The sequence below is a fragment of the Dermacentor silvarum genome, chromosome 9 (genome assembly GCF_013339745.2).
Source record: "Dermacentor silvarum isolate Dsil-2018 chromosome 9, BIME_Dsil_1.4, whole genome shotgun sequence".
NCBI lineage: Eukaryota > Metazoa > Arthropoda > Arachnida > Ixodida > Ixodidae > Dermacentor > Dermacentor silvarum.
In genome coordinates this window covers 121,536,376-121,562,784 of record NC_051162.1, presented here as the reverse complement: position 1 = coordinate 121,562,784, position 26,409 = coordinate 121,536,376, and the positions used below count along the sequence as shown (strand labels likewise).

General features: G+C 46.6%; 1 protein-coding gene across 2 annotated transcripts; it reads right to left on the bottom strand.

Moving 5' to 3' along the window:
- LOC119464210 (SIN3-HDAC complex-associated factor) lies at window positions 1-26,096 on the bottom strand. Of its 2 annotated transcripts, none has more exons than XM_037725084.2 (5): window positions 26,001-26,096; window positions 12,750-13,009; window positions 12,110-12,263; window positions 11,204-11,522; window positions 1-8,129 (listed from the first exon to the last, which is right to left on the bottom strand). In XM_037725084.2, the coding sequence occupies exons 2-5, from the start codon at window positions 12,981-12,983 to the stop codon at window positions 7,730-7,732; spliced, it is 1,107 nt and encodes a 368-aa protein (XP_037581012.1). In that variant the 5' UTR covers window positions 12,984-13,009; window positions 26,001-26,096; the 3' UTR covers window positions 1-7,729. The 2 variants fall into 2 exon arrangements, with proteins under 2 accessions (XP_037581012.1, XP_037581013.1); XM_037725085.2 differs by lacking the exon at window positions 26,001-26,096 and adding an exon at window positions 16,354-16,572.
- Window positions 26,097-26,409: the final 313 nt, after the last annotated feature.

The window sequence follows — 26,409 nt, the reverse complement described above, 5'->3', positions numbered from 1 at the left end:
TCTCGACATGAGATGTATGTTTATTTCTACGACCACTTGAGGTATGACTACGATGAAGGGGAAAAAAAAAAAAAAAGTTGTGAACACTCACTACATCCACACTCACACCGAGAAACCAATGGTATCGCATCCAATTTCAATTTGGACAGCAGGGAAACATCGATATAGAAAGCACACACACTTGCTATGACCGGGCACGTCAAACTCGAGAAAATGCAGTGCGGTGTGGCACATCGCTAGGGGGCGTCGTGGTGTTTGGCCGCCATGAGGTTAACACGCAGCAGCTTTTCTTGGTCTAATTTGATGGCCAAGACTGATGCCATAACTACGTGCTAGGCAGATAATGTGAATCCCCCTCTGAAAGAGCCAACATTGTCAATAATGGCTTATTCTTTCCTAAACAAGCTGAAACTCTTAAATGAGACCAGCACTGCAAAAAATATCTGGCAACATGTTTCAGACGTTACTATGCATAATGGCTAATGTCTAATAATGAAATTCATTAACAGGCAATGTACTTTTTACACTCCATAGCCTGTACACTGGCTGGCAGAAGCGTCTCCAAGGTTTGAATTTTCCGATTTTTGACACCAGATGGTACTGCTATGTGAAACGCACAAATGTTGCCTGCGCCCAACTGCACGCATTCACGTTTAGAAAACACCAAACACAATGGAAACACGTGAAGAAGGTGCAATGGTTTCGCTTCAAACGCACAATCACAGGCATTCCCGAGCTGGGGTGCAAAAAACTGTCTGAATATACACGGATGATAACACAGATAATGACGCACTGTTGGGACATGAGAAACAATTACACTTGAGGAGGTAGGACGAGAGACGACAAAAGTCACGAACGTGACGCATGCACCTCGTGACATTTTGTCACGAGCATGCACCACGAGAATCACCGGGTTAGCGTTCGCTCAAGCCACCTGGTGTCAGGTAGGCAAATTACAAGCACTGGGGGGTCAGAATTACCAAAAAGCATTACAGAATGCAAGGAGGAATGAAGAGGTGATGGTGAGAGGCTCGTTCAAACAGCCGGGCCTGCGCGATTTGAGCTGCAACATGGGGCAAATCACATTTCATTTTGCATGGTTTCATTATAATGCATTTTTTTATGCACGCAGGCCTTAGTGCTGTGTAGAGAGCAATTGCCCGAGGCCAAGCGGCATAAACTGAAAAGCAGGAACATGCAGGCCTCAACAATGAGATGTCAATTACAGATGAAAATTAAAAAAAAAGGGAGATAAAATAGAAAACAGATGCAACATATAAGCAGATGACATGCAGTTCTTGGTCTACGGTGCACCAACGAAAACATTGTCACAATGTTATTGCATTTTCATTCTTCCCATTCATAATCATCTCAACGATATGGAGTGATGACAAAAACGAGATAAAAATGCCATGCAAAAAGTTGGTCAGCCTGTAAAATGCTGCCAGCATAAATAAGTGAAAAAAAAAAAAAACATCTCCAATGTGTATTCACAATGCAAGTGGCCTAAGTATGCAGCTCAACACTAGGCCGGCAAACAAGTGAAAAAAAAAAAAAACTGCTAATCTGAAAAATGTACACACAAACATTAAGTGAACAAACATTCTCACCCACGAGAACATACTAAAAGGTGAATTGCACTTTGAAAGAAAAATGGACACAAAGAAAAATTTGCACCTGACAACAAGCTGCTATATATATCTTTATCTCAATGCCCTTAAGTACCACATGAGGTTCTGCGGTCATGACACAGCAAGTAGAACTGTCATGTCTGCTATCTACAATAGGAACAAACCGCAAAAATGCGAAAGAAAGTTTTGAAAAAGGAATGGGGGGGTCTTGCATGCAGGACGCATACACCGAGCGAAAGGGTAAGCGAAAAGGGAGAGACACACAGACTGAATGTTCAACGCACTGGTTTGAAGTAAGGTGAAACTTTGCTGCAAGATCGTCTCATTAAAGGAATGCGAAAGAGAAGCACCAAATTGGCCTAGATTGGAAATCTTTCACAGCTCTTCATTTGCATCGGTTACTACCTTTCTGAAATTTAAAAAAGCAAAAGAGGGGGGAGAGGGGAGGGGCAGATTTTGAGGCCCGATTGCGCACAGGAAAAATTGACGAAGGTCAACATGTGGAGCCTTTGCTTGGTTCTGAATCCAATGTCATCTTTGTTTCTGTTAACTGATAAATCGAGATAAGATTGATATTGATAAGATGGATATTGAGAGACACCTCAATATCCACGACATCACAGGGACCTAGTGCAGGAATCACAAGGTGCTAGTGCCACCCGTCATCTATTCTTGCCTACCGAGCATCAACGAAGAGACTTATTCAGTTCCAAGTCTACCAATCTAGCTTAGCTTATATTTTCCAACATCTTTTTGAGGGAGCAACTTTGTTGCAATTGTTAGCTTATGATTTGCAGCCCTACAAAATGCCAATCCTTCTCACACCTGCTGTGCAATTCTAGTTTCTTCAAGCACAGGCTTGATGTCTGACATTTATTCAGAGGCAAAACTGCGAGTTGGCCTAGTTGGATCATTTTTGTGCGCAAAAAAACAGGGACGAAGAAAAGGAGTAACACAAGGACAACACTTGTGTTACTCCTTTTCTTTGTCCCAGTTTGTTTGCGCACAGAATTAAAAAAAAAAAATTAAGAGACATCAACTGCCCTGCTAGCAAGCATTTTTTTTTTTCATGCCATATGGGCGATGCTGTGAGACTATACGGCTGCAAGCCATTGACGTAGAAAAAGCCTGTATGCAGAGCTGGGACTGTGGGCAGCTAATACTGCAGGGGTTAAAAAGTACTGAATGTCTAGGACAACACAGACATTTATCTTGCAGCGCAGCTTACACATTACCAAACGGCCACTGCATTACAATGCAGGATGACACAAGGCCAACCTGTGCAAGGAACCTACGCTTCGTGCTATCGCTACACCGGCAGTCAGCAGACATAATATGTAGCAAAACGCCTGCATTATGTAAGGCTGCCACATTCATTCTTCACACAAGCCATTAACACACCAAACAAGTTTTAGCAATCAATGCAACTTGCAGCCATATGACACCCAAATGCTATGAGTCATTTGAATAGGTTGCAGTCCCTATTTTTTGAAGCTCGTGGAACCGTTCAGGTATGAAATTAATCATGAAAACCAGAAGAAATGAAACAAACAAAGACGCGCATGCATCTATCATTCATAGAAATGGTTAAAAGTATGATTTGGGCTATTTCCTACTGCGTATTTGACTCCCTGCATTCAATTTCAGGCAGTAATTAAGCGAGCCTATCTTGCTTTAGGTTCTGCATTCAGTTTTGGCCCTGTGTCATTGCATACACCACAAGGAGTGGTTGGTGTTCAAAGCTTAGCGACAGTTCTTGCGGGGATGTACTTCGATCACTGAGTGAACAAACATGCACGCAGAGGATTAAATCGCACAACAGCGAAGCTGCATGTTGGAATGCAGCGAAAGGACTAATTAACAACTGGAGACGATCACACACGGTTACAGAGCACACACTGCTATGAAGAAAAAAAAAAAGCCTTAGAAAGAACACCCCACCTCCCAAACACACGCAACCACGACTTTTTTTAGCCGGTCGGCAAGAACAAGCGCGGTAAAACGTGGGCTTTGGGATTTTTTTTTTTTTTTTTCGTCTTAGAAAAAAGTGGCAGTGACTTCCCGACAAGCTCACAACAACATTTTCGTCCACTCGACTTTCTCGCAACACTGCAGCTTTCTTTCATTCCTGCAAAGAGATGCTCGGTGGCCGTCAAGCCCTGCAAACAAGTGTGCCAATATGATCTGCTCCGTGCTGCTATACTAAGTCACAGAGCAGCAATGTTTGAACATTCTTTTCGCTTTCTTTCTTTTTCTTCGCCCATGTACTCTGTAATAAGAGTAGGACTAATGAAAATTTTTTTCAGCAACTGCAAATGGAGAGGTCATGCCTACACCAAGTGCTGTACTGTGCTGCCTGCTTTTTAAAATCCAAACTGAAAGCAATCTAGTTCTCAATTGCACCGAAACATTAAATAACAATGCTATTTTGCAACATCTGCGACTTTTCAAATTTCCAGTTTAAACAGCAAAATGCGTGCACTAAAACAAATGCACGTCAAGAGTGTGTCACAAGTGTGACAAGTAAATCATGAGCGTGACACAAATATGTGTCACGCGATGCAACTCTGTTGTGCCAAGTCATTATGAAGCAACTAGAGTCACAGCCCTTGAGACGCTAAATGTGAATATAATTACATGGCAACATGCATTTGCTGCAGGGTTGGCCGACAGGCACAGAGACCTCTCTGAAAAGCTCGCTCGTTTACCACCACAATACCAACGACTCACATGGGGCTGGGCATAGATTTAACAACCGCAGGGAAACGCGAAACACTCTCCGGAGAAAACAGCGCACAACAACGGTCATGAAGAGAAACAGCACATGGCATCCGCTAGCTATAAGAGCCGAACTACAACATACACCCCTCGAGTTGTGGGCACAATCACCCAACAACCGAGGGCCTTTCTGGGAGAACCTTCCAATGAACCATATTTGTCAGCTGTTCCAAATTTTGATGAGATTCTGCAGCTTATGCGGACACAAGATGTTGTACTTGGTGGCGTCAACAAAAACAACAGACTCGGCGTTTTATGCAGGTACGGCAATGACTCGCAAAGCCTGGCAGCAGTTTTCTCGGGTGCGAGTGGTCGATTTCACTGCACAGTCCTCCAGAAAGTTTAACAAGAAGGTCTGCAGCGCTGTTTGTAAGATCAAGTTGTAGCCAAATATAGCAAAAGTGAGGCAACGAGTTTTACAATTAAACTTTTGATGACTTGCTGCTTTGTTTACAAGGCATCATGACAACGCTGCACGTGCTGAACACCACCTGTTCACATCTGAACGGAAATTTAACGAGCAGAGTTGAACAAAAAGCCAGGCAAGACAGCCTAATCTACACCATCAACAAAATGCTGCCCATCAAAGATATAAGCTTTGAAGCAGCAAATGTCAAACTTGCAGGCTTCTTGGCAGCAAACTATATCATCGGAGAGAAACTACACTGAAGGAAGGAAGGAGTACCAAACTGCATGCAGTCTCCGAGATACTCATCACTCATGGCACACCTTCAAAAGTCAACCACACAACCTGCGAAAGCATAAATAGCCTTACCCATGCCAGTCCTCAATACGTCCAAAAATCAGCATCCGCAAACTTGATAATCAGAGTTCAGCTCATCCATGATCCTTCACCACAATCCATCATGACCACGCTTGCTGTGAGCAAAATCGGTGCTTAGGTTACTCCTCATCAACTCAGACAGGGCGCGTCTCAAATGAGACAAAGTTTTTTGTCCATACCTCCGCCACCTGGTGACAGTGGTTTGACTTTCCTTCTGACTAGAGTACAAAAATGGAAAAAATGTGTTATGTGGTGGTGTCGCCTTTGTAAAGACTCCCTGAGTCCTCCGACTCGCCTCGACAACGAGATGTGGTGACCGGTTCTGCATAACGTTATCCTCGTGGCCGAAAGAAAACGAAATGAAAAAGAACCTCGTCCGCAGCTTCGGTGCTAGAAGGTGCTCACGGTTGAGCACAGTTGCTTCCCACTACCCTGAGCCTGGCGGAAATGCGTTTGAAACGGCATTCCAAGGCATCGCGGGACATGAGTTTAGCAGCTTCTACGATGCCCTGATGCATTATAGTGAACTGCAGGAGGAAGACAGGACGATGAGTTCGAGCTCAGTTCGATACAGCTTTGGAACCTCTCACGCGAGTCAGCTCGGCTGAATAAAAATGCAGCTTGCTGGTGGAGCGCTGATTGAGGTGCCTTGCTGTGTCACCCGGACAAGTCCGCAGAGCGTGGTGGTGGTTTGATGAGCATGTAGAAAGCTTGCATATTCCATTGCAGCGGAGCAATACCAACTTCCGCACCAGGAAAGGGTGCGGGGAGAGCGACGGACTTTGACAGCAACACTTCAGCCAATGCGCCCGCCACCCCCACCACTTCGTCTCCCGACTCCTTTCGATACATAGTTGGAAAACCTGCGTACAACCTTTTTTTTTTCCCCGCGAGGGATGACCACGCCGTTGTTCAGGGCAAGTCTTGGGACAACAAGGCGTTTCCATGGGATCCGGTGCAAACACTTCATCGCCTCCTGTCGGAACTGTGCATATTTGTGGTGAGCAAGGCTGGTGACAGCCAAGGAGCTGGCGAGGAACCAACTACTAGATGGCAAAATACTGCTTCATAGGTTGTGGGAAGAGAGTAAGTACCCCCGCAGTAGAAGCGAACCCCGGGGACAAAATCCGCGATGGCGTCACAACACGACACCACTGCAGAACTCAAACACCCCCCACAGAGAATGCACTTGGCGAAGAAGTGATGCGCTCTCTCACCACTTTGATGTACTCGTTGTCGGAACGAGGTGTGAATGACAACATAACTTGCACGATTGCGGGTACCTTTCCTTTTTTTTTTGTTCCAGAAATGACATGATTAGACCGTATCGCTGCCAAAAATGCAGCAGAAAAAAAAAAAAGGAGCCGTTCATAAGCTTTCTTGATATTCGAGGTATACAACGGCCTGCAAGCATAATGAAGATATACAACCAGGTACAACACAAAATTCATTGGAAATGGTGCCTGTAGTCGCAATTCACTTTACAGGCATTATTACTTTCACGGAGAACTGAAAAGGCAGAAGGAAATTCCAGTAATGAAGCGTCAAGGCTCAATGCTGTGCGAGGCTTGGAATGTACTGTATGAAAACTGCACTCGCTGGCCTTAAAAGCAAGAAGAAAAGAAAACAACATGGCTTTTAAAATTGGTCCGAGTCAAAGCAACGAAATGCGCAGCAGTTTCTCCCACCAGAATGCACAATGGCAAATTTCTGGTGTTGATGCACACCAAACGCAAACAGTTCTTCTGAAAAAATGCTTGGGCACAATTGCAAATCATTTAGTGTGTAAACTAAAACAAGAGTCGTGTGACTTGACATGCTGCTATGGCAAAAAGCTTCACAGATCTCCCTGTGAGTGGGGAGATGTGTGGGATGACGAAATTCACTGAAGTTCATTGTCAAAGTCGGATAAAATGTCAAATTTAACAACAGGACGAGGTCAAAAAAAAAAAGAAAAAATCACGTGACGTAGCAATACATCTGCAATGTTAAAGACTGAACGTGACCGACACAAACTGTAAAGTTTAGAAAACACAGCAGCACTGCCAGCAAGAGAAGCTCGGTGACTAAGCCTCATTGCAGGCATGACACTTAAAGCTGTGTTAAAGAAAAGAAAGGTACATCCAAGACAGATGTTTCAAACATGCAAAAGAAGAACAAAATGAAGCTTAACGCATGCAGAGCTTAAAGACTGGTACAGAAGCAACAGGACGAAAACATAATGATGCTTGTGTCAGTTTCCCCACCCAAAGAAGCTTTTGCCAACTAAGCATGACAACGGAAGAAAAACAACCTGCATTTGTCATAACAAGGGAATAAGTTAAGGGCAATAAATTAGGTCAAGGTGCAGGGCATGATTAACAAGTCCGGAGGGACTGGGTATGTTGGGGAGGGGTGGAGGTGGGAATATACAGTTGAGATTACAAAATGAACAAGAATCTAACAAGGAGAGTGGGAGGACATAAATAAAAAACAGAAAACAAATGGAAGAAAGAAAAAAAATAATTTGTGGGACACCCTAAGGCATAAGCCAACGTTAATCGCTGGCCCCGTCTGGCGAGGTGGAACCGCGTGAGAGGTTTTCAGAAGCGTCTGGACTGCTTGGGTTGCAGTCCGATATCTCGGGCGTGGGAAAGAGGAGTGCGGCAGATGTGCCCATGTCGTCTGTTGGCAACGCCTCGGGCATCAGTACCGTGGTAACCGGCGCAGGTGACGACTCTATGGCAGAGGATGGTGACGTGTCCATTGGCATTGTCGACGTGTCAGTGTCCTCTGCCGTAAGACGGGTGCTGCGCTCGGCGACATCGGTGACTTCAGCAGGCACCTTTGCGGCATTCAGGCGCAACCGTCTGCATCGGCAAGGCCGCAGGAGCTTGGGATAGATCAACACCTCGCCGTGCGGCCCCTTGAAGATGATGCCACAGCAGACCTTCTCCCTGTGGTGAGAAATCGTGATGAGAAGCTGACAATGACCATGGAATACATTCCACAGCTTCCGAGTTACACGAGCGCTGGACACAAAGTGCCATTAAACCATCAAACTTGAACACACGAGGATCTGTTTGTAGGAAGCTGCGAAGCAATTACATGTACCGCTGAAACACTAAAACTTCAATAGAACAAAATTTTCAATTTAACAAAAAGCTTTTTTTGTTTTTTTGCTGCAGGTACCATTTCCTTACAATAATGTACAACTACAGTCAACAACCGATTGGTCGGATGCTCAATATCTTGGACATGTCCGATAATTCAGACACATTTGCAGCACTGCCACATACCTCATACCTCATACAATCAATGTATAAGGACGTCTGAAATTTCGGACGCTGAAACCCTTCACTGTCAAATATTCTGGACTTCTTGCCACAACTGCAGGTTCGAAATGGCATTAATCGAAGACACTACCGGTGCCATTTTGATAATCTCGCAGCCTCGAACCAGAGCTCTCGCATGCCCATCTGCTGGCTGCCATAGCTGCCGGAAAAGTGTGTAGAAGGGCTTTAGCCACAGCCACCCAGCAACGCTAATCCTAGTTGCTTCGACGTTTGCTACCAAGCTTCCCGCAGTTCGGTGCCATGTTTATAATTGAAAGCACTTGCCACGGTCAGCAATGGTGCCAATTCTGACTCTGCCATCTTCGCCGAAGGCTACGAAGCGCAAAAAGAAGGGCAACAGTCAAGTGTTGCATAATGCCGGTTCCCAAAAGTTAGTTTTTTTTTTTTTTTTGCTGCAGGTACCACTTCCTTATAATAATGTACAACTACAGTCAACAACTGATTGTTCGGATGCCCAATTTCTTGGACATGTCCGATAATTCGGACACCTTCGTGGCACCGCCACATACGCCATACAATCAATGTATAAGGACATCTGAAATTTCGGACGCTGAAACCCTTCACTGTCAAATATTCTAGACTTCTTGCCACAACTGCAGGTTCGAAATGGCATTAATCGAAGCCACTACCGGCCATTTTGGCGGTCAAGCATAGACAAAGCATCGCGGTGAAGCCAGTGAAGCATACCAAGACTGTCACGGGACACGATACGTATTCCTTAATTATAAAAACGTGCATCCGCCGCCTCCTGTCACAATATGAGCACCGAAATGCCTGACAAGTGTACTGGCAGGCCTTCAGAGCCATTTTGAATATTCCTGTGGCAATTTGGGCCCTTGGGGGCAGTAAAATGCATGTATTCATTTTTTTGGTAGGCCCTATTTTTTCGGATGTTTTCTCGTGGCCTCTAGGGAGTCCGAAAAATCGGGCGTTGACTGCATTAGCTGCCACTAGGGGGCACCAACAGTGCATCATCAGCAAAGTTTCAAGGCTTTGTTATTACGAGCAGTATTGAAAGTGTCGAGAGCAGATGCAGCAGAAAGAACAGGCTTGGTGGTAATTGCCACCTACCCATTTACATGCACACATTAAATACCACAGTTTTTTTGCAGTAACTGCCATTCAGAGACGTGGCATCTTGACAATGCTTTGTCATCATATACGGTGGAACCTCGTTGATACGATTCTGCATAATACGTTTTTCGGGATGGTACACTTTTTTTTTCTTTCCCCGATAATACGACTTAGTTGGATAATCATTGGATGATACGATTTTCGGGTGATACGTTTTATTTTCTGGTTCCCGTGATGATCGTATCAATGAGATTCTACTGTACTAGTGAATCATGTTCAAATCTCACTAGAAATTTTCCTCCGCCTAACACAGACTTCAATATTAACTTTCTGCTCAGAAATTGTGTCCATCACATCATTCGTGAAATGTCCAACTAAATGTACTAACAAGCCGAACATTGGGTTGCTAAAACAGCTCTACCGCATGGTTGAGTTATCATGGAAACCATTCCAAGGCTTTGTTTACCCCGAGCACAGACAACGCTACTCAATAACACTTATTTCTTGAGCCTGCAATTTGCAGAAAATACAGGCCTTGTGCACTGACCAGTTTCAACTTTCCTAGAGTACTAATAATTTACTGTTTATTAGTAGAGTTTCGCTATCAAAGAATTAATCCATGCAATTTCTGACCTCCATAGGACCAAATATTGCCTCTCTGAAAAAAATAACCTCTATATATCTCTACTGCCCTACCTTTAAGAATTCCCTAAAGTTTTCTTAACCCTTCGAGGGTCAACACCCTACATGTAAAGCGACAATCAAACGTGTGAAAAAAAAAAAGAAAAAGAAAATTCAGAACGAAGCATCGCCTTGTGTTGCTCTGGAGATGCTGCAACCTTCCTTGACTTCTAAAAAAAAATTACTTTTGCGCTGCCACCCCTTGACTTCCACTAGAACTGATGTCTAATTTTGCTTCATGGTGGCTGCCACTGCAAGTAGTTCAGGAGTATTTCCGCTTTGCCTAATTTGCTGTCGCGTGCTCATGCCTGCATTTGCACACTGCCTGCATTTGCACACTTTATAATCAGCATTCTTGCGCAGGTCATTTCAAGTTAAGGGAGTTGGTAAAACTGACTTCTATCTCATTTCTTATCACTCAAATTGTTGCCGCGAGATGCTCACCCGCACGGCTCTCCCGTAGGCATGTGACTAGTTCGTTTATAGGCGGGCACTTGCCAACAGACAATACAGCTGGTGCACCGCTTTTTGCGAGATGCACGAGAACTCATCGAGTTTCATCTAGCGATCAAACAATTAATTACATCCAGTTTCTCACTCGCTTCGTTTTTCTGATGGGTGCGCACCACTGAGTTTGCTGGCAGGCGCTCACATGGCATGCCTCACTTTCGTTATGCCCGTGTGTCCCTGGGGCTGTATTCTCTAACAATCTACTCAATTTTCCATTCTCGCAGCCCTTAGTGATTGGTTCGGACGTGGCTCAAAGGACGCCACACCGCCGTCTCTGCTGGCATTGCACCCGCGGTGCATGCGTAATGAAAGTGGAAAATTAATTGTAACATCTAAAAATATGAGCCCTTGCTGTGTCAAGACTATTCAAACTATAAAAGTAAATTAAACGCAATCCCATCTCCACTTACTTCCTCCAGAAGCTCATGTCGAGAAAGGAGGAGATTTTAAAAGGCGTTGCCAGTTTCCCCCGCCTGTTGGCAGACGATTCAACCACGTAGTCGTCCCTGCGGCTGCTCCCGCTGCCTCGCTGCTTCCGCTTCTTCTTTTTCTTCTTCGATGGTCGTGACTTCATCGTGCGGCAGCTCCGGCGACGGTCTTCGTCATCATACTCTTCCTCGTCCTCGTCCAAAATGCCGGAGTCCTCGGACGAGTTGCTTGGGGTCGGACTGGCTGCACGGCTCTCTGGCGGTGACGGCATCGACGATTCACTCAGGCTCTCATCGCCAACTGTCAACGCAACGAAGAAGCAAGCAGCAGAAGTTGGCTATGAGTTAAGAAAGAAGAAGCGAAACATCAGAGAGGAAACGTGAAGGAACAGTGTCCAGGAAGCATGCAGCTATCAGATAAAATGTCGCAAGTCACGTCTTGCACGTGCACGATGCATTTTTTACATGATGCCACACTCGCACAGATGGCGTGCTGCACTGGCATCAACCACCAATTATGCGATCGCGTATGGCAAAAGTTTTAGTCTCTCTGTAGACATATTATAGTTAACTGGTTAGGTTCTGCAGCTTAAGTGAGGTTAGGGGCAGCGTGGGACAGGTAGCGTAGGTTAGCTTAGGGTTATGTTAGAGTGATGCAGCTCACCTCACTGGCTGCATGACATTTCTCTGCTTTTATGTTGGCTACTACCACGCACAAAAGTGTGGCTTTAAAATAATTCCAGTGGAACAGCTTGAGAGTAAGATAAGAAAGCAACATTACATGCATTTATAAACTAGCCTTGGGTTAACCAGCACCACCCAAGGGCATGGAAGTGGATGGCATCCATTAAACAGCACAGAAGTAAAAAAAAAAAAAAAAAGACTCACTGGTGATGTCGTCCGAGAGGGCGCCGCCACTCAGGTCTAGCTTGCACCGCTTCTCAGCGGTCAGTCGATGGTGCTTTTTGAGCGGCCGCTTTGGCGGTTTCACCTTGCCCTTGTTCACCGACTTCGTCCCGGGACCTGCCCTCGCGTCAACCACCTAAATGGGACACCGAAGTTACCATCACAAAGTGAACCCTGACCGCAGATTGACAGCCAAAGTATGTCCTTATCGTCCGCAGTAGCCTATTCTACGGCCTCTGCAGGACAGACTTCTCCCAACGATGCATACCTGCAAATTTCCTGAACTGAACGTTCCATGTGGTCATCTGCCACTCTCCACTATGATTTCCATCACTTAGAGCTCATTCCGCTACACTAAACAACCACCAGCAATATGGCCAGCACACTACATGACCTGCGCAAATCCACTGCTCCCCTTAATCTGAACTAGAATATCAGATGTCCTGCATGGACAAAATAAATTCTGTGGTTATGCAACATCAGCTAAGTCAAAATTCCAAAGGGTTTTGCAGCCTATGTTACTTCCTACAATGTGTTAGGTATGAAATAGCATGTTCAAGTGGTTCCTGCGCACCCAATTACTGTTGCACGTGCATGCGCAACGCACAAAAGTTCCACTTACATGATGCCAGTCTCTGGTGGTACCGGGTGGGAGCTTCTTCCAGCGCTTGACCAGAAGCACACAGGCATTGCAGATCTCGCCCGAGCGGCGATCCTCAGCCACAATGCGGAAGCAGCGCGCAAACTCGGCCTCATACTTTTTGGAGTCAGTGAATCGCGATGAGGACGACTTGGCTCGGCAGATGCAGCAGCCGAGCGCAGAGCGGTAGATCTTGGGCTTGTGGAAGCTAAACATGGCCACCCGGTCACCAGCTCCTCCAACTGCAACACCACCAGGAAGAACAACACCATGACGAAGGTGCGGTGCAATCTCAAAATGTCTCGCAATGGACACAGTGTCCAAACGAAATGTGGGCATGTGAAAAGGACACTAAAGAGAGGTAGATGAAAGAAAAAATAAATGCAGGGAGGTTAACCAGAACGGAAAATACAGTTTGTTACCCTTAACTAGGGAGGGGGGGGGGTAGTTGGAAAGAAAGACAAATAAGAAACACTGAATAAGTTTGCACTGGTGAATCATTTTTAGAAAACACAATTTTTTATACTTTGACACAGAAACATTACTATAGGTGAAAATTATGGCTGAACTTGCATTCTTTTTTAACCTAGCCTCGAAACTTGAATGCCGATGTATCGATGCTGCATCATGGATTTGAATGCATTTTCTCTTATTTAAGCAATTCTTGTGCAGCAAGACATCTCAAAACTTGCTACGTTTGTTCCTTGGTTTATGTAGAATGCAATGCACATAGCTAAACCAAAGCAAATGGTGTCAAAATCTGTGACATCACCGTGAAGTTGGTATGGGGAAATTCAAGTAAGCATTGCCACCCGTCTTGTTTGCTTTTTCCAGCATATGAATCCTTTACTTATGGCAAGAGCTTTTGTGCATTCTGGAAGCATAATTTATGAATACAGCTTTTAATATATCTCTTTATCGTCCCGTAATATTTTTCGTTACGGAGCAAGTCTTCAAATGTAGGGTTCAATGGTGTTAGTTAGAAAACAAAATCTTTAAAAGTACAGCCTAATGGTTTATGTTACAGAGCAAACCTTCAAATGTACAGTTCAGAAACTCATGTGCTGGTGCCTTATACTAACAGTGATGATCGTGTGTGAAAACAAAGAGCAAACAATATGAAGTTAAGGAAGGTAATGGTAAAACTAGGATTTCAAAATGCAAGCAAGCCCTCATTCGTGCACAAGAAAAGACAGGGTGTCCCAGCTATCGATAGGGAAGCAAACCTAGTGCGTATTGTTTCCAGTACCGTGGAGTAGCCACCAGTAATTTTTTCGTTACTGAGATTTAATTAGGTAATCAAAATTAATTATCTAACTCGAGAAGTACTGTCCTAGTTATAAAAGTGTCAATGAGAAAATTGTAGAGCAACATGAAAAACTCCCAATACAGCTTTCCGTTGCTCAATACGTGCAACATAAATAAGTTTTTCCGAGCATGAAAGAATCCCGCGAATACACGCAAAGTGTCTTGAGCGGCTAGTCGTGCGGCAATTCTGCGTGTATTCGCGGGATTCTTTCATGTTCGGAAAAACACTTTTCTGTTGCACGTATTGAGCAACGGAAAGCTTTTCGGGAGTTTTCATGTTCCTCTACAATTTTGCAATTGACACTTTCATAATTAGGACAGTACTTCTCGAGTTAGATAATTACAGTTACATAATTAAATATCAGTTACGAAAAAATTACTGGCGGCTACTCCACGGTACTGGAAACAATACGCATTAGGTTTGCTTCGCGTAACACCGTTCCTCTTTTTTTTAAATCGTGCTGCATAATACCTGGGACACCCTGTATATATACACAAGAGTTGAAAAGTACAGGACATGGATATCTAAATGTTACATCACATGCTGAAACTCTCCATCACATCAAAAGCTATTCACAACTTGTCAGCAAGGTCACTGCACGAACTGTGCACACAGCCTGAACCTTGCATAGTTGGTTAAAAATTGTACGAAGTAGTTAAGCTCTTCTACAGAGCTTTATTTAGCACCGCTAAATAGTGAAGTAGTTAAGCCAGATTGACACTTTATTGTGCAAGGATTAAATCTGTTTCAAAAAGTTTGACTTCCAAAACAAAAGCAGGCTGTTTAGCACTGACAGTGTTAATGAAACAAAGGATATCACGGGCACTAAGTTTTCGCACACACTGTTATAAAAGAAGCACATTTCAGCATCCCCCACTTTTCAAAGTATCACTAAACAACTTCAAGAGCCAGGAAGTACCCTGTTCAGTGAAAAACACTAATTCTGACTCAGTGACAGTGTAGATTACTTACTTAAAGGTGACCGATGTAAGTGAGAATCAAAACAGCCAAATCTCGGGTAAGACTCTGATGAAAGTGGCTCTGGCAATCGCAAGTAGCAGGGCAGCAAAGGGCAATGAGACAATCGGGGAACACCGCACATGTCGTGGGTCAAGTGCACGAAAACATTATACTGCTGTCGACACTTACGGGCACCGTGTAATGTGTCCACAAGGATATGCCGACCAGCAACCAGGTCTGCTAATAAACGCCGACTGTAACGAGCCGGACACATTTACAGCTTGCCGAAGATAAAAGCAGCTCAGAAAAATAGGCAGACAGGTGCCGAGCTTCACACACAAGAACCGAGAGCGGGCACTAGCTTTTGCGATCGGCAAGAGGGCAGTGCTGCGACCAGACCGGTGATGTCACTCGTCGATTGTGTCGCAACGGATGTAGTCGGCCACAGGCGCACGACCTCGCGGGGTCGCGCTCCTTCGCTGCCTCGACCTCGACACACATATCGCGTGGGTGAAAGCCGTCTCGCTTCGCGTGTCACCCGGCACGCGCACGGCCGCGCGTGACAGCGCGCGATCGCGCAACTGAAGGTCGTCGTCAAATCGTCGAAGAAGCCTCAACGATCCCTCAGTGAAAGGCACCTCCTCTCAACCCCCCCCCCCTCCCCCACTCTAATGCAGGGAGGAAAGGAGGCGCTTTTATTCTCAACTGCCGGCCGAGAGACTCCACCCCCCCCCCCCCCCTTTCAAAAAAAAAAAAAAAAAAAAACGCACAATAAAATCAGCCAGGAATCGCTCGCGACCGCGCGCAGCGCGTTGCAGAGGTCGCCGAAGGGGTTACGGGGTTAGGAGGACCGGGCCGAGAGAAAGGAAGCGATTTCCTTTTCGGCCGCTGCAGCGGACTCTGCACCGCCAAACTGAGGAGGAGGAAGGTGAGGGGGGGGGGGGGGGACGCCGGCCTAAGGTATCACGCAGTGTGGAAAGAAAGGGTTGCAGGGACATAAAGAATAAGAAACGCGCACCGCGGCAAGCGACTATCGCGGACACCGGCATCACCGGGGAAAGGTTTAGATTTAGACATGCACGACGTTGGATTAGTATTTGGATCACAGGATACGCCGTTTCGCGAGCACATTCTGAGGGGGGGGGGGGGGGGAGAGAGGCTGTCGTGTACTTGTTTTCTTACCCGTGTCACCAAGCCCCCTAATTCGTTTGCGCACATTTAAGCGATCCTTGAAGCAGGATGAGGAAGGGTCAGTCTGGTGAGGGGGATAGGGAGTGTGAAGGGGGGGGGGGGGGGGCGGCACGCCGACATACTGACCCGCGATCCGTAGCGCTGCTACCTTCGAAGCGCTCGCCGCACGCTGCTTCCCTGCTGCTCGTGGGACACCGTGACCGCGGGCTCGTCGCAGCCGCGTAGCCCACCGTCGAAACCCCTTCGCCGCCGCCTTCCAGTCGCCCTGGTGCAGGCACGGCCTTCATTGACGAGCGCGGAGCGGCAAGCGCCTGCCCCGGCGGCGTCCTTGGCCAAAAGCGAGATCCGAGTCCGCACCTGCCTCGCCTTCCGCACGACCGCCTCGCAGGAACTCGATGCACCCACCACACACCGAATAAAGTGAGCCCCGGTTCCCCCCGAAACGCAAGCGAGCTGCGTCGGGAAGAAACGAGCAATCGACGCGACTGGCCTTCGGGAAAAACCACGATACAAGTCGACCACGACGACGATGCAGCAGTTGCGTTATAGCGCAGCTGGCGGCGGGGAAACGTTCCGCTGGCTCCTCCTCCTCTCCCACTAGCTATTCCCTTTCCCCCTATGCGTGGTACCGCCGACTGCGGATCTAACGATTTCTGTCAGCACTGCCTGGGCCTGCGCGCTCCGCAGTGCGATTCCCTTCCCACCCCACTTTTCCCCCAGCAACCTCTGTGCTCCCTACACTGCAACCAGAGTCGTCCCGACGTTCCTTCGTTCGCCCCAGTACCGTAATACCCTCCCCTACGGTACTCCTCCCTGCCCCCCTTTCTCTCTATCTTTTTTTTTTCTAAACGAGCACCTTCGGCGTTTCCCCGGCAGCGCGAATACCCCCTCACAGCATCCCCATCTTTCCCCAATATTTTCCCCGGGAAGTCCCGGGGAAAAACCTTTCCCTTCCTCCCATTCCCTTCCCTACCTCTATGAATCGAGAAGAGTGGGAAAAAATCGATTTCTTCCCGAGCCGCGAAGGCGATGGCAGCCACCGCGGTGTGGCACTACGGTCGCGCCTTTGCGCAGTGCTCATTTTTTTTTTTCTGCAGGGAGAAGCGCGCCCTTAATAGCGTTCCCTTTCTGCCGAGAAAGGGAAGGGTACCAGGAACCCTCTTCTATATACCCGTAAGGCCCTAGCTGCCTTTTCCGCCCTTCTTTATTCAACAGCACCGCAACCAACTCGAAGCCGTCTACGGCAGCCAACCAATAACGCACGTACGAAGAAAGGCAAAAGAAACGAAATCGAGAGAGTGTGCAAGCTATACACTCCGCAATCGTCGCGTGACAAAGGAAGGAAAGAAAAGAGTGAGAGTTTCGCAACGCCCAGGCTACTGTGAGCTATTTCTCGGCGTTTCTTGCTTTTTTTCCCGAGCCGTCTAGACGACAGACGAGCCCGTGACGAAACGTGGACTAACTTTCGTGCGCATGCGTTGGCGAGCAGACGACAAGTATATAACGGGTCTTTTCGAGCGCCTGTCACACACACACTAACACACGGGCGCACACACAAAGTCGCAGCAGTCCCTTTTTATCTTTCGTAAAATTGAGAAATTTAGCAATCCCGGAGCATGGCCCTCAACGCGGGTATACTGAGAAGCGTGACGACACATGCCGGCGTGAAACCCACGCATGATGTGCGAGGCCCAGTTTTTATCGCGCTAGGAGAGGCGCCTTCGCTGGCAGCGCTGTCGCTCATCGGTGCATTTGTTCGTCACCGATATGACGTCGGCATGACGTACGGCGTTGAACGATTCGACATTACACTGCGGTGTGGCGAAAAAATGAGGAAGTCTTCCACCCGAAAAGGAGATAAGACGTTTTTTGGACATGCTACTCGGAGGTTGCGGCGCTCTGCCGCTGAGAACAAGGTAACCCGGCTCGACTCGCTACCGCGCGGGCCGCATTTAGTAGACGAGGACGGTATGAAAATCCAGCCGCGTGTACGTCAAGCAGAAAAGCTAGTGACAGAACGGCGCGATTCATTTTTTTTTTTTTTGTCTGTCGCAGTGCTTACTTTCAATTATACTTGAATGCGTCTATTCCTTTACGCGAAGTAAGAAAAAAATGTTGTTGCTGTTATGTTCACCCGGTCCCTGGATGCTACTCTGGATCCCCACGTCCACTTTTTTTTCTTTTTCATTTGTACGCTGCCGGCACCACATGGGACACTTGTCCCTGCACTAATGACCTAAACTAACAAGCCAAGTTTAAAAGTTAAGGCCGCCTCTGAAAGATAGGTCCCCCCACACAAACGGGAATTCTCAGGCTGTATTTTCGGTTAGAACTGGAGAGATAAAGGAATCGAACTATGGACGAAACGAGGGAAAATGGTCTACAAAGGTTGACTCTATGGAGGGGGGGGGGTTCTAAAGCCCAAAAGCAACACACTATGAGAGACGCGAGGAAGCCACCAAAATAGTATAACAGAGTTACCTGCATCGTGATGGTTCGTGTAGGGCAGCCAAATTGGCCAGTCAAAACAGCTGCTCAATGCACACTGAACACCGCGAAAGCGCAATGAGATGAAATGCAGAGGTACAATAGAGAATATTAGGCCGTGGCTGAAGATGTTTTATGTTCTGCGTGTCATGAGGTCCAAATTTTCGCAATATGTGGTGTGGTGTTCTTTCTTCTTTCTGTGGTTTTACGTGCCAAAACCAGTTCCGATTATGAGGCACGCCGTAGTGGAGGGCTTTCGGATTAATTTTGATCACCTGGGGTTCTTTAACGTGCACTACAACGCAAGCACACGGGCGTTTTTGCCTTTCGCCTCCATCGAAATGCGGCCGCCGCGGTCGGCGATTCGATCCCGCGATCTCGTGCTCAGCAGCGCAACGCCTTAGCTGACAGCCACCGCGGTGGGTAAAATGTGATGGTGATTGGATGCGTCTCCAGTGAGGGTGACGAGATGCCCCTCGCACGTCTTTCCAAAGGTACCCAGGCTCAATTCAATTGGGTATGCGAAGCTGCCGTACACTGCCTTGAACCCTTGGGTGGAGAGGGCGCGGCTGCCGGATGATCCGACGTGCGGCAGCAAGTACCGCAGCTGGGACTCAAACCCGCGACCTCGTGGTCTGCAGCAGAATGTCGTAGACATGTGGCGAGTGTGTGCAAAGGTACAAAATGGAAGCTTGAAATCTTAGGCAGGCAATGACACGAGGTATAGAAATCGATGAGTATTGCTGGCTTACCGAGAGGAGAGAGCGAAAGGATGTACGGAATAGCGGAAATTGGATGATTGGTACTACACTGATAAACGAACTTGAAATCGAGTGCAGAATCGTTCCGTTCGCTTCATCTTATCCAATTATGACCGCACAGCCAGTGTTACCATGATGAAGTCACTACTTGACCTTCCAGAACTTCCAATTCGGCGTAAAAAAAGACCGGCTCGCTCTTTTTCGTAAAATTTACTATCACAACAATCATCTTCGCGATCAGTTCATTAAATCCCCTCTTTTCATTTCATCTAGAATTGACCACCTCCAAAAAAGTTGATGTTCCTCGTTGTAGAACTGTGACCTACTCAGATGCATTTTTACCTCGAACCACCTCCGAATGGAATCAGCTGCCAGAAGCAGGTACAGCTATCACGAATACATCGCGCTTTAAGGGTTTTTGAATAACATGCTTAATTAACATTGATTAATTATTTGTATTTAATTTGTTGTGTTTTAGCTTCTTGTTGTGTTAGTTTTAGATGTTCAAATTACTCTGCTTTATCTTAGTTGCAGCTGTTTTTTTTTTCAATTTTGGGCTGTAATAGGCCCCTCCCCTCTGTAACGTGCAAACCCTGAGGCAGTGGCGCACCGACGGGGGGGGGGGGGGGGGAGTTCTTGGTGTTGGAACCCCCCCCCCCCCCCCACACCCCCCCGCACGCGTCCAGGCCCACCAGTCCAATGTGTACCTTCAGTGCTCTGTTCACATTGTCATTACAATTCAGGAGGCGGCTCGAGGTCGAATTTTTCTGATTTACGAAAACACTCTATCACTATTTTGTATTTATTCATTCACTCTTAAATTACCTTGAGTGAAACGCTGAACAAATCAACATCGTCATCATCCTTGGTGTCGTTAAATTATTATAATTATTAGGCATTTTGTTTGCTGTTGGGTTCCTCTGGCGAAATCACGGAAATTGCATATTGTGCAAAGTGCTTGTTCCCCCCCCCCCCCCCCCCCCCCGGCAGAGTTCCTGGGTGCGCTACTGCCCTGAGGTTACGTAACATAAATAAATAAATAAATAAATAAATAAATAAATAAATAAATAAACTTTGATCACCAGGGGATCTTTAATGTGCCCCCCTTCGAAATGCGGCAACCGCGTCTGGGATTTGATCCCGCGACCTTGTGCTTAGCAGCGCACCACCACATCGAGTATGGAATAGCAGGGATGTCACAGGAGCAATGACATGACATGTCCGGCTGTGCTTTCCTTTTCCCCGTTATAAATGAAGGTGCAGGACCTCGAGACCCCATAAAGAATATTGGCAAGCCTCAGAGGACCCCGATATAATTTACTACAGCAGCTTTCCTACAGACCAATTTCGGGTTCGTTTCCCAGGTGGTACTGTACGTTTCGTGACGTCAGGTCGCAGAAGGTGGTGGTGACGTGAGGACGGCACACCGCGACGTTTTGGCACTAGCTCCGGCTCGCTCGGTCAGCTGCGCTGTTCCTTGGCTGTTACTCGTTGCGTAGCCAAATGTACATCAGCACAACAGACGGCCGAGCAAGCCTGATGAGCGAGTGCCAAAACGTCGCTATGTTCTGCTCTCACGTGACCACCTGCGTAATGACGTCATGACACATACCTCATCTGCGAAACGCAACTGAAAGTGGCTCGTAGGAAGTCTATCATAGTAATTCTTTGGGGCGCTCCGAAGCTTCTCAGTATTTTTTGAATGGTTTCGAGGTCCGACACCTTTTATATAACTTTTATACAGTAAAAGCGACGTGCGACTACGATAGACTCCTGGCCAATCATCGCCCGGACGCTTTATCTAATGCAGTTGCCTTGTAGTCAGTTAATTGGCCGTTCATGTCAAACGGCAAATGCGGACTTGCGCAGATAGAGGTTTCACGCTTTTGCCGGACGAACCAGAGATGAAGCATTAATGCAAACGCATTACTGCACAAAGCAGACGAAAACTCCGGCAGTGAACGCGCAAGCAATCTTTTTTCAATTCATCTGGCTGCAAAAATATGAAGCGCAGTCCCTGCAGCTGACTACACATGTATTCACTTTAGAGGTTCTTCGCACCCGATGGCTCGGTGTGCTAACGCAACTTCTCCTTTCTTTCGCAATGACGTGTTGACAGCCTATTTGTCGGGCGACAGACACGAAAAGGGGAGAACTGGTAAAGGTGGGCGTTTACGCCAATGTCATTTCGGGGTCGGCCAGCCCGATGACCCGGTTGATGCAACGTTCAGGCTTTTTACGCGTCTGGCGGCGCGCCGGTATTCACAGCTTGCAAATATGCGGCGCATGTGTGACACCAGAAAAGGAAAATTTGTTTTGGAGCAGCTTTCCAAGTAAAGCGAACCAGTTTTCGTGTCCCATGCTTAAAATGACAGTAAGTCTAAAACAAACTGAAATTGAAAAACGAAGCCAAGCTATGGAGGGGGGGGGGGGGGGGAAGAGGGTTTAGGTTAGGCTTAGCGAGTTTTTAGGCTTAGGTCACCAGAAGTTGAAGCGGACGCAACACGTTGCGTCTGGCGTCACACCGGCTTCACAGCTTGTAAATAAGCAGTACGTATGATGATGATGATAACGCCAGAAAAAGATAATTTAAAGAGAAACTCCAGGCAAAGCAAAAAAAAAAAAAAAAACATAATTTAACTTTCGTTTTCCATGCTTGGAATAACAGTAAATCTAGAGCACAATTAGAAATTCCAGAACTGTCATTATCATCACAGCGGTTTTTAGTGAGCAGTTCCATTTTCTAAAAAAGTCAGAAGAGTTAGATTAGGCATAGCAAGTCGCTTGGAGATTAAGCAACGACAGCATTTTGGTCACTTTTCGTCCTTGTAATGAGGTGTGCAACCTATGAAAACATGGTTCCACACAAACTATTTGGTTAGCAAACTAACAATGAAATTAAAAATTGACGTTTTGCGAAAACATAATTACAAACAGGCCAAGCCCAAGAGCCTGTGACAAGTGACAGTAAAATTCTAAGCGCAGAACACTACACAACTGTTGCTTCTGGCTGGTAGTGCTCATACTAAGTTCCTTGAAATACAACGATTAGCTATGAATACTATCTTGCACAATTCCTTTCAGCTATCTCGATGTTTCTGTGCATGATGTACTAAGGGCCATCACAGCAGAGGGCTCTGGATTAAACTTCTCCACCTAATGCACTAAATTCTAAGTACACAGCCGTTTTTGCATTAAACCACCATCAGAATGCCTTCAGCTAGACATAGGTACTCTTAAACGAGTTCATAGCCTCTAATTTAATTTATTTATTAGTGCTGTCAATCCAATCAGGAATAAATAATGTTGGAGCTCTTGATATGTGCAACCACTACATAAAAAATATTAAATTCCGTCTTGTAGCAACAATGCAGTGCTGTATCCCACTGAGAAATATTAAGTTAATTAGTGTTCCTGAGATTATAACTTCCAGCCAGATTCATCAAAGGGAACTGAGCACTGCTAACTGTACATGCCCCAAGAGGTTACCGGCAGAACAGGTGGCACATTTAGGTCATGGCTGTGCCAAATGCAATCTTACTGTGGCAAACATCTGTGCCACTATCATTTAGCTGCACCGTTAATGTCTTACCACAGGTGCAGTTTAGACAGCCAATTCGACATTCTTTAATGAGAACTGCCACATTTCCCAGAATTGTCGCACATTTCGTGGGCTCTCCGATGTTCGCTGCCTGAACACTTGATACAATAGGTTGTGGACAGTGCTTCAGAACAGAACAATGATCACAGACATGACCTTTCTTTCTGCCTTGCAAAATTGGTGTCAGGCTGTGCACTACACAGCAATTCCTTTTGCTACTCCAATTTATGTCAATATTGCCCAACGCCATTTGTTGCTCCAGTTTTTTCCTTCTCAAGCTGGTCATTCAATGATTGATGTTTTAATGTTTGACACCAATACACAGGGTACCAAAGGCACAATAATTTTGTTTTCAAAGCTTCATTCATGTCATCCACATGGACTTGGTCAATGTTGCACGCCATGTGACACCATCACAAGCTCACCAAGGCAATGCAGCTTTTGATGCCCGAGGCAAATTGCATTGGTTTTGAAATCGCTACACGAATCCTCAAAAGAGCACTCAAGATTTTGGAAATCCAAATATACCAAAAGAAGACAATGCTGCATTTTGGATCGCAGAGTAAATTGTCATGCGCAGCCATACTCGCGGACAACTTTCTGTGGCAATGAAGGGAAAGCTACAAGGCCGGAGCTTAATTGTGCACATGTGTGATTGTGCCAAGTACTCTGGCAGGGTTCGACAGTGGTTTGTTTCTTGGAACAAACACTGAACCAGCGTAGCTTACACATGTAATTGTGTAGCATTTTCCCAAATGTGGAAGAGAAACACAAAAAAAGTAAGTCCCGCAGTCACATATTTTGGCGTAGAGATTTCGCTCTTGTAAGTAGGATGCTTTTCTCCTTCCCAGCTAAACTAACATGAATGAGAATGTGGGACTTTTTTCAGGAGTGCTCTTGTGTGCGTTTTGCCTCCCTAGCTTTCACTTCACTGCGACAGAAAGTTGTCCACGAGTATAACAGAATGTGGCATGCTTGTGGACACCCAGTTCAAGTTGTGGTTCGACAGCTCGGAAAGAAAGGAATCTGCCACGGCTTAAGTGGATACGAAATGACTGTGGAAAACGAATTTCCTGTGGAGCAAAATGAAATGCACTATATTGGCAAGTGGAATTCACCTTTAGTTTGCCGGAAGTCTAGTCAGCATGTTAATGCTTATGCTAGTCAGTTCAGAGGTGAGACATGCATCACCTGTGTGCTGTACAGGTCGGTGTGTGGAGGGGCCCAAAAATGGAAAGATACAGCAAATGAGTTTGTTGTTGTGCTGACAGTGAAACACAGATGCAGGTTCACTTACTCAGATTTGGCATAAATTTGTTCACGCCTGCTCTCGGCAAAGGCTACTTCGGCCACCAAGCAGCAGCGATCACATACAATTTGCCCCCACTAACAACTTGATAGCCTTCCTAGCCCATCTCATGAATCATGAACTTGACGCATCTGCTAGAAAGAAATACAAACAATGCAACCGTTCATGATGTTATTGCGCTTAGTATTACATTGACGGAAGAACTAAAGAACGAACATAAAGGAACACTAAGTGGACGTACGTGGTGTCACGTGATTCCTTTTGTCGCTAAGGGACAGACAGGTTAAGACTGAGCGCTTATACTAATATTAATAAAAAGAGGTAGGAAATTCGCCACAAGTACAGCGACAACAGCATGAATGAGCACTGCAACAAACAATTCAACTGGTAACTGCGAGGGTAGCATTTTGTAAAGCTTGTTATCGAAACAAGAATCAGATTTTCAGCAAAACTGAAGTGCTGGTAAAACATACTGAACCATGTTGTATGCCAGCTCTCGCAATGTTTTTCTTTTTTTCTTTTTTTGCTGGGCAGGTCAAATACAACACCATCAAAGTCGCACAATACGAAAATTTCACACAGACTTCGATGCAACTAGAGTGTTGACGTCGGCATGAAAAACAGCGACCAAGAACGCCGAAACGGGCAAATAAGCATACTAGTTCTGTCGGATGATTATCAGCGTCACTACTGTGTATCATATCGTACAAGAAGGGTCACTTTTGGCACTAAACAGGCAGCCTTCCGAAGCCATGTATACTACACGTCGCTTGTCGTTAACGCGACGGGCTTATTACGCAGCACTTGAATGCTACGTCGCCGTGACAGGCGCGTAACGAGCGACCAATGACTTGGCACGAACGAAAACGTGTTTCCTACGGCGCAGCCAACCTCGAGACCACGAAGTGGGAGCAAGCGAAAGCAGCGAAACGGGTACAGCTCACGAATATGGGTCAGAGCCTCTCCTACGCCGAGAAAGAAAAAGAGAGACCAGAGAGAAAAAAAAAGGGGGGTGAAAGCCGGCCGAACCACTGCTGTCCGGTACGGCGGCGTGTGCTCGACAAACAACCGTTGCTAGCTAGCACCTGCGTCTTGACGATCGGCGCGACAGTGACGAGAAAGTAGGCACGAGCGAAAGAGACACAAAAGACGATGTGCGCATGGCAGCCCCAGAAACACGGGCCAGCTATAGGAAGCGCACCCGAGAATCGATCCATGCGCAGGGGAAGCGGTCAATGCCCTCCGCGCCGCACGCTACGGCCATCCCTGCGCACACCTCGGCTCGGGCGCCGGCCGGTTTCAAAGCGCGTGACATCGCTTGACACAGGTCGCAACCAGTGCCCGGTAAAACTTGGCTCACTGCGGGTGACGCTGCGGACGTCCCGAAGGCTGCGATGAACCGCAAGCGATCCGAGTGGGTCGCAGAAATAGCGCGAATGAATGGTGCGAGGCTTAGGCACAAACCCGATGCGACGCAGTTTTCGCCACCTTGCGCGCCTTGTCAGCGACCCGAGCCGGTTCGCGGAGCGCCCGAATGCGTTGGCATCGCGTCCTAGCGCAACGGAATAGGTGTCGTAGCGAGTTTTAACGTGGTAAAAGGCATTACAATACTCACTCGGTCAGCGTAGCAGGAACGGCTAGCCACCGACGCTCGGCACAAACAGTTGGGCGAACGGAAGCCAGTTTCGAAGCCGTAGTTGCGCACATGCCGACGTCCTCGTTTTTTTTCCCAGGCGTTACCCCACGCGACAAGCTCTACTCGTATTCTCGTTTGATGGAAAGCGATCACTAAATGAAGCCACTTTAGAAAGTAAAACTACAGCGGACTTGATACGCGTTGCTGAGACGTCGCAACAGTACGGAATACCAACTCTCGCGGCGCAATAAAATAATAAATAAAATAAAAAAACCTTCCATCGATACGGCGTGCTAAGGGCAACTACCTTACGAGCGTCATTTCGTAATAAAAAGGTCGGCTGTACGAAAAACCATAAATGGTGATACTAATTTTCCGGTGATTCCTA

Bases quoted from the DNA above. Each gene is read 5' to 3' on its own strand.
- LOC119464210 (XM_037725084.2), bottom strand. From the start codon at position 12,983: ATGTTTAGCTTCCACAAGCCCAAGATCTACCGCTCTGCGCTCGGCTGC. The intron at 12,264-12,749 runs GTAAGTGGAACT...TGTCCCATTTAG, and splicing joins CCACCAGAGACTGGCATCAT to GTGGTTGACGCGAGGGCAGG. The intron at 8,130-11,203 runs GTAAGTGGAGAT...TTCTCACCACAG, and splicing joins GACATGAGCTTCTGGAGGAA to GGAGAAGGTCTGCTGTGGCA.